We start from the raw sequence: 14423 nt of genomic DNA on the forward strand, positions 1-14423 counted from the left end.
CACAAAATGGGGCGCCTGGGTGGCACAGTCGGTTAAGCGTCCGACTTCAGCCAGGTCACGATCTCGCGGTCCGTGAGTTTGAGCCCCACGTCGGGCTCTGGGCTGATGGCTCAGAGCCTGGAGCCTGTTTCCGATTCTGTGTCTCCCTCTCTCTCTGCCCCTCCCCCGTTCATGCTCTGTCTCTCTCTGTCCCAAAAATAAATAAAAAAACGTTGAAAAAAAAAATTTTAAAAAAAAAAGAATTTACCCACAAAAAGCGTGAGGGAGGTCTGCACCCCTCGAACTGAACGGTTTCCACAATGCACTAGGAAAAACAAGATGTTGCAGGGGAGTGGAGGTGTGTGTGCATGGAGGAAAAAAGGTGCCCCCAGTTACCAAATATAAACATTCATACACGGCTGTAAAAGATTACACAGAGAAAAGAATACAGGGGAAGCAGTCTCTGTAAGGCTAACTTTTTTTCCTTAGGTGGTGAGTGCTCCAACCAGCCCCCAAAACTGAATGAATAAAACAAACCCACATCAAAACAACACATGCCGTGTGATCTAATTTATGTAAAAGTACATGTGTTTCGTGTATGTACATGGAATAAAGCGACACATAAAAATTTGGCACAAATGTTAAAGATGATTATCTCAGTGTCACGGGTTTCAGACGACTACCAAAGAAAGTGACAGAAAAAATTGTTCTTCATAAATAATAACCCAAATCTGCTTGCCACATTACCTATAATAACAAAACAACAAACTAAGAAAATGGTTGGATGATAATTAAAAGCCCAGAGCCCGGCACTTCGCAGCGATCATCTCCATGAAGACTCCTCTGATGGGAAATATGACGCGGGGCTGCAACACAAAGACTGAGAACCGCTCACCAGCACGGGGACCGCGGCGGGAGGGCGGGGCCGTGGGCGGTGTGCTGGTGCTGACGCCAAATGTAAGACAGAGCTTGCAGGCGAGGTCTGAGCCCAGGCTTCCCTGCGGGAAGACTTTAATACTGACACAATTCCCTCACTCGCCTGACTTCTGACTCTTCCGGAGGCAGCCGCGGTGATTTATGTCTCCAGGAGCTTGTCCCTTCCTGTAAGTGGCCTAATGTACTGCGTAAAACACTGCTGCTCTATCCGCTAGTGACCAGGGGCGCCAAAGGTTCTGCTACCTATTTCTAGCTTCTCTATTTCTCCCTTTAGTTCTGTATCTTAAGGCTCTTTTGTTAGGTGCACGTGCACTTATAATTGTGGCATCTTCCTGTGAGCTAATTGTTGTACCATCATGCAGGTCCTTCGATATCTGTCTCCGAGTCACTTCTGTCTGACACTAGGGCAGGCACTGGGGCAATGACACACTTGCCGTCTGATGCTTTATCTTGTCCAGTTTTCTACTTTCCATCTATTTGAGTCTTTTAACCTAAATATGTCTACTATGTCCTCCTGGAATACCCACTCAGGAAAAACTCCCCTGCTGGCAAGGCCTGTCTCAGGCTCTGCTATCAAGGGGAATCACAAACAGACACTCGTGGCTAATCTTGCCGCCTAAGAAAATCAACATGAGGGCCCCTGCGGGGCTCAGTCAGTTAAACGTCTGACTCTTGATTTCAGCTCAGGTCATCATCTCACGGTTTGTGGGTTCAAGCCCCATGTCAGGTTCCGTGCTGTTAGCACGGAACCTGCTTGGGAGTCTCTCTCCTTCTCTCTCTCTGCCCCTCCCCTGCTCACACTCTCTCACTCTCAAAATAAATAAACTTAAAAATAAAATAAACATAAATGTCTTACCTTCTTTCTTGAGTCTTTATCTTTTCCATTATTTCTTACTAAACTCTCTGCATACCTAGAAAGTAGGACCAAATTCAAAATTAATTTTAAACAAAGACATGAAACCTAAAACATTTTACACTTCAATGAAGGCTCTTAGCAATATCTGATATGACTAAGAAATGCTATACACTGGCAAACTTCCAAAGCCTGCTTCATTAGAGCAAGGAATACTAAGGTCTTCCTACATTTTCATTGTTCTAGCAGCAACCCTAGAAAGAAAATATCCTCAGCAGAGGGAAAAAACTATGTGTTTTAACAAAGTTCTATGTATGACTCTATACCCTTATGAGAGTTCTAGAAAACTCCTGTAATTTTATTAGTCAATCAAAAACATTACTTTACGTTTAACATATCTTTATTCCCAAAAGAAAGATTTAACTCGAAATAAGTTCTATGTTTTAATCACATGCTATATGTTAGCTAGGACCTAAAATTAAGGCTTTCAGAATTTTAAATGGATTCTTCACTTTCAGAACCTAGACTCACCAATTCAATACAGCATGTGGTCTAAAGAAACAGAGAACTGAGCAGAAGCCCCAGGCAGCCCAGCAGGTCTGCGATACAAAGTCTAGGAACCTTCACCCCCAGGACTAAGTGCTAAGTTTGCTCAAACTTCAAAATTTAGGCAAAGTACTTTTAACCTGAGTTTCCCTGATCTGTGAAAAAGAATTACCAAACATGGTTGTCACAGAGAACAAATTAAAATCTGGAGCTTACATACAAAAAGAGCACACACACAAACTCTCATCTGTAATCTTCATCAAAATAAAAAGCTTCTGCACAGTGAAGGAAACAACAAAACTAAAAAGGCCGCCCATGGAATGGGAGAAGATATTTGCAAATGACATAGCGGATGAAGGGTTAGTATCCAAAATATATAGAGAACTTCTAAAACTCAACACCTGAAAAATGAATAATCCAAATAAAAAATGGGCACTTCTCCAAAGACGACCCAGATGGTCAACAGACACACGACAAGATGTTCAACATCACAGATTATCATGGAAATACAAATCAAAACTACAATGAGTTATCACCTCACACCTGTCAGAACGGCTCAAATCAACAACACAAGAAATGACAAGCGTTGGCAGGACGTGGAGCAAAAGGAACCCTCGTGCGCTCTTGGCGGGAACGAGAATTGGTGCAGCCACTGTGGAGAACAGGGTGCAGGTTCCTCAGAAAGCTAAATACACAAGTACCGTAAGAGCCAGCAATGACTCTACTAGGTTTTTACCCAAAGAATATAAAAATGCTAATTCAAAGGGATACATGCACCCTGATGTTTATAGCATCATTATCTACAATAGCCTAGATATGGAAACAGCCCGAGTGTCCACCGAGTGATGAATGGATAAGGAAGATGTGATACACACACACACACACACACACACAGGAATATTACTTGGGCATAAAAAAGAATGAAATCTTGCCATTTGCAACAACACGGATGGAGCTAGGGAGTCAGCAAGGTCAGTCAGAGAAAAACAAATACCACATGATTTCACTCACATGTGCAATTTAAGAAACAAATTCTTTTCTCCTAAAGAGAGAGAGACAAACCAGGAAACGGAGACAAAGCAGAGAATGCACTGCTGGTCACCAGAGGGGAGGTGGGTGGGAGGATGGGGGAACAGGTGTTGGGGACGAGGATGCACTTGTGATGAGCACCGGGCGATGTACAGAAGTGCTGAGTCACTGTGTTCTACACCGAATCTAATATAACGCTATATGTTAACTGGAATTTAACATAAAATATAACACTGCATGTTAAGCTGGAATTTAAATAAAAACTTTTAAAAACTCTAGAGCTTACAAAAACGAGACTTTACACACAAACTCTAATCCGTAACCTTCACAACACCCACACAAAATAGGTACCCTCCTTAGACCCTCACCAGCGGAGCAAAGGTTCTGGAGGACCAACCAACGTCCCAAGACGGGGCAGGCCTGCCGCTCCAGCAGGTTGGTGCGTGCACCCTGGCCCTCACCAAGGCTACAAAGCCAAGGAAGGCATATCTGATTTGTGCTCTGACTTACACACACTGGCCCGGGGGCACCTGCTGGCAGGGAAGGGTGCCAGGAGCCCGCCTGCAGCGGCCCCGCCCTCTCCGGCTGTGCCACAGGGCAGAGGCTCCCCCCCACGCACACGCTCGCACTCCAAAGTCAGCGCTAACTTTCCAAGTTCGTATGAGCAGATGTTAAAAAAGCAAAACAAGACTAATAATTTATAACAAGCTTCCTAGCTCCTTCAGGGCACCCAGGATATAATTTGGAGGGGCTGTATCAGGAGTACATGAGTATACCCATACTTCACTTTCATTTACTGGCTATAATCAGGACCGGTAAGAAAAAAACATTTTAAAGCATTCTTCAAGAAGCACAGTGCACATAATAGTCACCAGAGAGCGCATGATCCTTCCTGGCTGCTGGTCGGATCTCTCCTTGAACTTGCACCCCGATTTCTGTGCTCACTGTCCTATGAAACAGAAAATTCCATGACATTCATTAATAGATCATAGTAAATTAACTGTAATTAGTGAACTCTGTAAAACAAGCATGGACTCAAAATTCCACAAAAGCATCTCTAATCTTTTAAAGTATGTTTTTACCAGCTAGCTTCAGTAAATTGTATACTTAATGTAAGGAAGATAAGAAAAGGTGTACTAAAAGGTGATGATACATTACCTCAGTAAGTCAAAGAAATTTATACTTATCAATTTCATATTACTTTCAGATCAATCTGACTGGTCCCTTGCACTGCTTAAAATTATGCACTTTCAAACATAATGTGGCTACTTCAGAGATCCATCTACCTACAAAAAAGAGAATGTAAACAATCTTCTCTTGAATTAAGAGAATCTATAAAAATAAAATTAAACCCATCAGATTGCAAACCAACATATCCAGGTAGGTCACTGAAACGAGAGAGGCATCTGTTGAATAAGCGCGGGCAGGAAGCAAGACCTGCAGGGTGGGGGGTCTGGAGGGAGAGCTGGCTGGTGACAAGACCCCAGGGGACGAGGGGAGTACCTCCCTAGGGCAGGGAAAGCTTACAAGACCTGGGGACTGATCCCTGAAGAGTGCAGAGCAGAAGGAAGGCAGGACTAAATCACTCACTAAGGAAGACAATCTGGAGGGCAATACACAACGTGTATCAAAAGCCTTAAAAATAGCTAAAACTATTCAAATACTTTCTTCGACCTATAAATTCTACTTCTGGGAAATTATTTGTAGAAAAGAAAGACATGTATTAAGGTTTTAAATCTGTTCGTCACAGGATATTTATGAAATCAAAAAACCTGAATGTTCAATATTAGGTTACTTGTTAATAAATAAGGTTATGACCATATGAAAGGATACCAGATGGCCATTAAGTATCCAGTTGTTAAAAATCACTTTCCAGGGGCACCTGGGTGGTTCGGTCTGGTAAGTGTCCAACTTTGGTTCAGGTCATGATCTCACGGTTCGTGAGTTCAAGCCCCACGTCAGGCTCTGTGCTGACAGCTTGGCGCCTGGAACCTGCTTCCGATTCTGTGTCTCCCCCTCTCTGCCCCACCCCCCACTCATGCTCTGTCTCTGTCTCTCTCTCAAAAAAAAATAAACGCTTAAAAAAAATTTTTTTAATTTATTTTCCAGAATAAAGAGAAAAAATAGCATGACTCTAATTTTGCATTTTTATAAAGTTCATTTTCATATAGGAAAAGAATTGTAAGTATATACATATTTACTATTAAATTGATTATCTCTGAGTCTGGGATCATGAATAAATTTTTTTTTTTTTACTTCTTCCTGTATTTAAAAATTCTTCCAAAATTAATTAGAGAAAAGTATAATTACATGTTTAACAGGAAGAACAGTCTGGCATCAGTCTACTAAATACATTGGAATGGGGAGAAAATGAAATCAGTAGTTCTAGGTAGGGAAAAATTATGATTTAATGGCTATCTAGATAAAAAGAAAACAAAGAAAAGGTAGCCATGAGCTCAGTGCTTTGTTCCCAAGCTGTGTGGGCTGGTCAGGAGGGTTCTGGCTAGCAACAGATGCCCACAAGGACCTGTTGAAGTCACGACCCCAAAAGCAGAAAGGAGCACGTCCATGTTCAGCAGTGGTTAATAGAGGGCTAGGGCCACGGGATTCTTCTGGTAGATAAGTCAATATTGCTCAGTTACCTTTAGAAGACACTCTGTTATAGTTATTATGCTTAACCATGCCTTCTTCGTCCCTGAAAACTGAAAGAGTGGGGCGCCTGGGTCGTTCAGTTGGTTGAACGTCCAACTCTTGACTTCAGCTCAAGTCATGATCTCGTGATTCATGAGATCAAGTCCTTAGTCGGACTCTGAGCTGACAGTGCAAAGCCTGCTTGGGATTCTCTCTCTCTCTCTCTCTCTCTCTCTCTCTCTCTCTCTCTTCCCCACCCCCATCCTGCCTCCTCCCCTGCTTGCTCATGCTCATGCTCTCTCTTTCTCTCTCTCAAAATAAACTTTAAAAAAACAAAAACAACTAGAGGATGGGGGCCCCTGGCTGGCTCAGTCAGCAGAGCACACAACTCGTTTTTTCTTTTTATATTTTAATTTTATAAAGAGAGAGCACGTGAGTGGGGGAGAGGGGCAGAGGGAGAGAACCTTTTTTTTTTAATTTCTTAAAAATGGTTTATTGATTTTTGAGAGGGAGAGAGCGACCAGGGGAGGGGTGGAGGGAGTAGGGGACAGAGGATCTGAAGCAGGCTCTGTGCTGACAGCAGAGAGCCCAATGCGGGGCTCGAACTCCCCAACTGTGAGATCCTGACCTGAGCGAAGTCAGAAGCTCAACAGACTGAGCTCCCCAGGCGCCTGAGCACATGACTCCTAATCTCAGGGTGTGAGTTTAAGCCCCACCTCGGGTGTGGAGCCTACTTTAAAAACAAAAAAGAGAAACTGGAGGAGGCACACAATAAAAGTCACGCACAGTTAAAATAACAGACCAAAAACCATACAGAGAAAGTGAGAGAGAATGACGGAGAACACAACCCCCGGGAACGGTCCTGACTTACACCTGTTACACAGTAATACTGGCCCTCGTACTTGATGGTCACCTCAGCGGTAATTACATCAATCACCAGGCTAACATAGTAACTAAGTTAAAAAGCATATTTTGAGCGCCTGAAAGTCACAGCAAAGAGAAATGTTAAATACACAGTGCTCACTAATCGCTTCTAATGTACTATATACTTATTTATTTCTTTATTGTACGGCTCCTCCAATGAAACTTAAACACCACAAAAATACAAATTTGTGTGCACAGCTGTGTTCTCAGCACATAGAACAAAGGCCATCACACAGTGGCCAGTCCACAAATATGAACAAATTATTGAAAAGAAAGAAGTTTGTCAAAAGAGTCTCTCTTGGGGCTAATTATTATGTTAATCCCTATGGAAAGAGCATTGTTGAAGGCAGTGGTTTTATTAACACGGGGCCATTTCTTAGGCTAGATGTGTATATTGTGACAAGTCTCAAAAAGGCATTTCTGTGGGGAACCAAACAGGTTGTTTCTAGGAACTAAATGTGATCTAGGGAACGTAAAATAGGCAAGTTCAATACAATGTTAGTGGTAGGATCTAGGTGGTGGAAACTTGTCGATTTTGCTGTATGCTTAAGAACGTTCATAATAAAATAATAGAAAAACACACTAAAAAGATTTTAATCTAGGGAAATAATTTTTTTAATGTTTTTTAAAGTTCACTTATTTATTTTTGAGAGAAAGAGAGAGTGTGAGCAGGAGAGGAATAGAGAGAATCCCAATCAGGCTCCACACTGTCCGCACAGAGCCCAACATGGGGCTTGAACTCAAGAACCATGACATCATGACCTGAGCCAAAATCAAGAGCCAGACGCTTAACCAACTGAGCCACCAGGTGCCCCTAGGAAAAGCGATTTAAAACACAAGAGGGATGAATACCTCTCGGTGAGGGTCCCTTCTCAATTACTGCCTCCCTCAGCTTGTTGACATGAGTACATGGCTATGAATGTAAACACACAGTGAGGCTGATCCAAGGGAGGTCCAGGGACTTGAGATACACACATACACACATGGTTAACAAAATTGCTCCTGTCATACAACTGCTAAGAAACATGACCAGTGTTCTGATGAGGGGTGGAGGCTGCAGGTGACAGGGTAGGGGTGCAGTCCCGCTGTGAGGGAAGGTGTTGGCGAAGGTACCAGAAGGTGCAGGCACCAGGCTGATTTATCGCACTCAGCAAAGAGCCAGCTGGGATGGCCACGAGGCCAGGCAGCGACTGCAAAGGTTTTTTGGGACATCCTTAACACGCACTCCTCCACCAGACACACTTTCGTGGAGGGGCACCTGTCAGTCAGAGTCCCAGGCTTTGGCTGAGCCACCACAGTCCGTGCCCCTGAAGGCCTGAGGCCCCGAGACTCATACCACCTGCCCCTCACTTTGCTTCCACCTGACAGGAAGCACTGCCAAGAGGCAGGAGAATGAAATCGCTTTGCTTCAGAGTCTGGAAAAACAGCACAGCAAACAGTGTACACACGAGAACAAAAAATACAATTAGTATGGGAAAATATGAAGCAACTGCAGCGTCAGGCCCTTTGCAAGCAATGGTTTTATTTTTGTGTTCTGTTGGCTTTGTTCTGTAAACTTAATACTATTAATTCCGATTCAAACATTTTGCTAAATTATTCACTTACTTGCCATTTAAAAATCTGTCTTTTTAATGTTTCAAAATTTCAGTTTTATGATAGATTTCTGAATAGATGTTAAAAGTACATTCACGATATAATCAGAAAACGTGACTTCCTATTTCCTAGTAGGTCAGCAGTCTTTGTTGGTCACACTGCACAGACTGAATCACGTCTTTACCAAGGTTACTACTTCTCAGCAACAGGTCTTATCATCTGGCCACACGGAGATCTACCTCCTCTCTAAGAGTGGTGACCTGGGGATGGCTACAAAGGCTACGAAGCATCAGAAACGGTACCTTGGACTCTCTTTTCCTCAGCTCCTCTCTTGACGACCTCTCTTTTCTACCCGTGTCACCAGGGTGCCTCTCTTCATCGAGACGAGCGCCTTCCCTGTGATGCTTCTCTCTGTGTCTGTCTTCCCCTTCCTTGTCAGAGAACGAGTTACTTTTTTCTCTTGAGTGCTTGTCTCTTTTTTCCCTCACGCTGCTTTTTTCTCGATGTCTCCGCTCTCGATCTGCTTCTTTCTGCCTCCTGTGTCTCCGCTCGCCTCCTTCTTTGTAAAGCCAGTACTGAACAGGATTGTCCTGACTGTCACCGTACTGCAGCTGTGAACGGGACCCACGGAAAACTGCGTCAGCACACGAACACGGCCGCTGGCTTTCGTACCTGCTGTGACGAAAGCAGGGGAGCCGCGCTGCCGCTCACTCCTCCATCCTGACCCTGAAGATGTGCTTCTGGAAGGAAATACCTGCTGTCGGCCGCACAGTCCACAGTCTAGAGGCAACGGAGCACACCGGCCTTCACCCTGAAGTGGAACCCGCGTGCAAACCCCTCAGCGCGGCAGGTGTGCCCCCTCCTCTGCAGCCTCTCCTGGTCATTCTTGTCACCTCCTCCCCAACTCTGACTGCACCCTGCGCTCCACCGACCCACGCTCCCTGCTGTGAGATGTGTGACTTCTGTGAACAGAGAACCATGTGCCCGCCAGCCCCTGTCCTTGGCAGTTCACGTGTCTGCTCCCCCACAGGGAGATTCTCAAAACTGGGCACCACTGTCTAGTCACCTCTGTAACCCCCAAACCACGACGGGTGACACTGTCTCATGGTGACGCGTGGCTATTTGCAGAACAGGCTGTGGGTGGGTCATATTTCCGGCTCGAGCTCACAATTTTAGGATCATCATCAGATGTCTCACCAGGACCCCAAACAGAAATGCCCTTCTCCTTCCACCAGGGCCAACAGGTTGTCACTGCTCACTCTACAGCCGGAGGGCTCTGTCCCTGTGGTCCCCCTCCCACCACCCCCCATGGCTGCTCAGCGGCCCCCCGACTCCTCCCCTTCACCCGACTCCCACCCACTTTGCTCACTCTGCCAGGACAACCTTCCTAAAGAAACCATATGGGCAAACTCCTCGGTCGTAAAGTTAGATTACTACCACACACCCGTCACCAAGATCAATTCTATGGGGATTAAAAACTTAAGGGGTAAAAAATATTATAAGGCCCCAAAACAAAACACAGGCACTACTTACATAATGCTGGTGGGGAAAAGGCTCTCCAAGCATTACATCAACAACCAAAACTATAAAGACAAACTTGACTACCTCATAACTTTAAACTTACTTATAAAAACAAAGATTCCATGAAAAAAATTCAAAACAGAAGTGGAAACATAAGTTACTAGCAGGGAGTTCATCTTTAAAGTCCTCCCAGAATAAGATGCTCTGTTAGGAAAGGAAGCAAATGCACACAGGGAATAACTGACAAGAGGGCAGGAAACCCTTTCATAAAGTGCTCAGAAGTGCTCCCTTGTTCTGGATCAAATTAGCAAAGATTAAAAATTATGATCGTGTCCAGCGGCTGCCTAGGACACAGGGAATTACACTCTGACGATATAGCTAATCACAGCTTTTATGTAGAGCAGATGGAGTAAGTTTACATTACTCTCATCTAGCAAGTTCATTTCCAGAAATTAATCAGAAGAAAATAACTATGAATAAACGGAAAGACTTTACCCCATGCATGTCTTTACAATAAAAAAAATCCAGAAGCAACCTGAGCGTCAAAAAGAGCAGATGTGCCAAGAAAACTATGACACACCCATGTCATTGACTGTTATATTATGCAGCCATTAAAATAATATTATAGAGAAACGGGACTTAGAAAACTGCTCCAAATGTATCGTTTAAACAGTTCATAAGAGTAAAACTCCACGTGAAGAAAACATGTGTGTATACACACACATGCACACAAATACGTACATAGACCTACTCTATCAGGATAAATACTTAAATACTATCAATAATTGTCTCTGGGTGGACTTTGTTTTTATTTCCTTCTTACTATTTGGATTTCCTAAATTTTCCAAAATCACCTCGTACTTCTCTTGGAACAGAACAACACGTGCGTGTGAGGGAAAAGCGGAGGCAAACTTCCTCAGACCTTGAATCCTGTTCCGACACTTTCCCAAACTGTTTCTAACGCTCCTGCGTGAGCACCCGCTCCTGGGCTTGCGGCCTACCTTTCTTTCGCGGTACCGCCTCTCCCTCTCTTCGTCCCCCCATTCAGAGCCTTCGTCTCTCCTCTCCTTCTCTTCCGCTCTTGCTTTGCTGCCTACAAAAATGGAACATATTTTCAACATTTCCAAACTTTCGCACATCAAAATGATCTTCTAATATCTTGCTGCAATCTCTACTGTACATATTACTTAATTATGTATTACATATTAACACCTATGAAAACAGATTCTTCAGTTAAAACACATCCTCCAGTATCAAGAATGGAAATTTCTAGGGGTGCCTGGTGGCTGAATCAGTTGAGCGTCTGATTCTTGGTTTCAGCTCAGGTCATGATCCCACAGTTCATGATATCAAGCCCCACATTGGGCTCTGCGATAAGCACAGAACCTATTTGGGATTTTCTCTCCCCCCCCCCCCCAATTCCCCCTCTCTCCCAGCTTCTCTCCTGCTTGCACACACATGCACCCTCTCTCTCTCAAAAATAAGTAAGAAATTTTTTAAAAAGAATGGAAAGTTCCAGAATCTAAACTTAAAATGGGCTAAAGAGGGAAATCACAATGCCAACTGCCAGGGAGGGAACCTGGAAAATATGAGACTAGCCCCGCTGGAAATTCAAGAGGGGCACCAGCCCAAATACACATGCCATCTAAGTTCCTGGTCACTGACAGAAGCACTCAGGGAAGCAAAGCCCAGTCCATGGAGAAAAGCTGGGCCATCACCAAGTGCTTGGCTGCAAAGAAAGAGATGCCTGCCTCAGGGATGCCACGGGAACTGCACCAGCTCCACAACTCCTGGAGCCCACTGCCGAGGGCACAGTGGATGGGGGATGGGGGAGGCCCCTGTGGTGAGGAGAACCCACCCCTACCCACAATTTGAGGTCTCTCCCTGCTGGTCAAACTAGAGTTTCACTTTTGAATCTGTACAGACAACAAAAACAGTCATTAGGCTTAAAATTAAGAGAATCACCATTTTAAAAGATGAGGACAAAATTAAACACAGAACATGGAAAGAAAGTCCTTATGGAGCACTGATTGCTTTTCTAGGAGCCTGGAATACAAGAGATCCAAACAGGGTCAGGGAGACAGGTGCGGCATGCAGAGAGGGGCCGGGTTATGGGAGCCTGCAGGACAGAGTGGGGTCAGAGTGACTCCTGGGTTTTCCAACCCGAGGAAGGGAAGGGTGCAGCTGCATCAACTACAATGGGTAAGGCTTTGGGGAAGTAGGGTTTGTGGGGATTTGAGAAGCTCAGGTCAGGACCCATTATGTTTGCAACATCCATCAGATGTCAAAGGACACAAGGATGTGTAAGCCCAGAACTCAGGGAAGAAACCTAGCTGGGGACCAAAACTTGGAAATCAGGAACAGATGACACGTGTATAAAATCATGAGAAAGGATGCAGTCAGAGGGAGGGAGCAGATGAGGTAGCCCAAAGAGCAAGGCCACACTTCCCAGAAGAGGAGGCTCAGAGGAGATGGGAAGGGCCCGGAAATGCCAAGGAAGGGGAAGGAATGCCAAACAGTCTAATCATATGATTACTCGTATCGATAATGCCTTGAAGAAATAAGGTCAGGTAGCAACCACAAAAGAGTGATGCGAGAACAAAAAAGATTTTATTAGAAATAAATACCAAGAGCATCAATATAATAATACTAAAAAGAAGCAACGGATAGGATAGTTGCTGTTAAACTTACCGAGTGGTGAACCCGCTAACCCGTAAGCACACCCCTAGGTATACCTCACCCAACAAAAATGCACTCACGCCTCGATAGCTGCGTCGCTGCTGAGCTGTGTGCCGACACCTGAAGTGGCCCGGCAGAAGGCGACAGCGTGCAACACGAACAGGAATGAAGGGCCTGGGTGTCCATCCTTTACAGAACCAGGATCTCCAGCCTTCCTGACGATTCTAACAATTCCTACACGTTCTTTAAATATATTCCTTTCTGTGGGGTGCCTGCGTGGCTCAGTCAGTTGAGCGTCTGTCTCTTGATTTTGGCTCAGGTCGTGATCTCACGGTTCGTGAGATCGAACCCCACCTCAGCCTCTGCGCTGACAGCGCGGAGACTGCTTAGGATTCTCTCTCTCTCTCTGTCCCTGCCCTGCTCGTGTGTGCACATGCTCCGTCTGTCAAAATAGATAAATGAACTTAAAAAAAAAAACATGATTTTAAAAAATAGTAATAAATATGTTCCTCTTTGTTTATGTCAGCTAGTTTAATTTAAAAAATACAATACTTCCATTTTAAGGCGGGGGCATGTACCTTCACCTTAGAATCCTGGAAATTTAGACAAAAACATTTAAATCTTACTTACAATAAAACTGACACTTTTGAGGTATTCTTATCAAAAAGCATTATTTTTGGGGCGCCTGGGTGGCTCAGTCGGTTCAGCGTCCGACTTTGGCTCAGGTCATGATCTCACGATCCGTGAGTTGGAGCCCCGCGTCGGGCTCTGTGCTGACAGCTCGGAGCCTGGAGCCTGCTTCAGATTCTGTGTCTCCCTCTCTCTCTGACCCTCCCCTGTTCATGCTCTGTCTCTCTGTCTCAAAAATAAACATTAAATAAATAAATAAATAAATAATAAATAAATAAATAAATAAAAAGCACTATATTTGTTTATTTACAATGTAGACTCAGCTTTACTTGGGTGATCTAATGAGTTTCAAGAGTAAAACTCTAGCAAATGAGAAACTTTGTTACTCCTTTCACTGACTGAATGAGTTTTTAAAATATCGAAAAGAAAACAGTGAAAAGGACACACACACACCAGAGGCCTACGCCTTCAAGGCCCAAGCTCAGCTGTCTAGAAAAGCACGAGAGGAAACACAATGATGAGTGAGCAACCGCTCCGAGGAAGCTCTTTTACGGAGAAATTCGGACAAGACACAGCGAACGGGGGGCTTGAAGCGGGGCCGCCTGCGGCAGAGACACGCACCTGCCCGCGCCCTGCGCTCCACCGGCTCCGGGAGCTGCCAGCCCAGCAGGTTGTGCTGGGCCGTCTGCCTCAGCTCCTCCCTCCTCACTCTGCGCTCTCTGTCCTTGTCCCTGTCTTTTCCTCGACTGTGAGACTTGTCTGCGTCCTGCTCTCGGTATTTCTCTTTGTGCCTTTCTCTGTCCCGGTCTCTGGAGTCCTTTTTCCTTTCCCTTGGCTTTTCTCGGTCTCTGTCCCCACGAGGGTTCTCTCTGGACGCGTGACCGTCTCTCTCAGCAGGCCTCTCTCTGTGCTTGGTGTCTCGGTCTGGGTCCCTATGCTTTTGCTCTTTGTCTTCAGGGAAGTCCACTTCTGACTCCTTACGAAGCTTCTTTTCTCTGTGCTTCTTATCTCCCTTGGGATTACCTGAGTGTGCGGCCTAAACCAACAGAAAGAAAGCAGAATCCGGAATGTGAGTCCTGCTCATTGAGGTGACTTCACACTA

At 44.8% G+C, this 14423-nt stretch overlaps 1 protein-coding gene across 5 annotated transcripts in view; it reads right to left on the minus strand.

Moving 5' to 3' along the window:
• Positions 1-14423, minus strand: part of DYNC2I1 (dynein 2 intermediate chain 1) — a 74801-nt gene that overhangs the window by 52287 nt on the left and 8091 nt on the right. For all 5 annotated transcript variants that reach the window (XM_027051326.2, XM_027051327.2, XM_027051325.2 and 2 more), the window contains exons 3-7: positions 13943-14357; positions 11014-11105; positions 8794-9102; positions 4216-4292; positions 1772-1826 (exon numbers count right to left, since the gene is read on the minus strand). In XM_027051326.2, coding sequence (XP_026907127.1) covers positions 1772-1826; positions 4216-4292; positions 8794-9102; positions 11014-11105; positions 13943-14357 — 948 coding nt within the window. The remainder of the gene's footprint in view (positions 1-1771; positions 1827-4215; positions 4293-8793; positions 9103-11013; positions 11106-13942; positions 14358-14423) is intronic.

This window comes from Acinonyx jubatus, chromosome A2, assembly GCF_027475565.1.
Source record: "Acinonyx jubatus isolate Ajub_Pintada_27869175 chromosome A2, VMU_Ajub_asm_v1.0, whole genome shotgun sequence".
NCBI lineage: Eukaryota > Metazoa > Chordata > Mammalia > Carnivora > Felidae > Acinonyx > Acinonyx jubatus.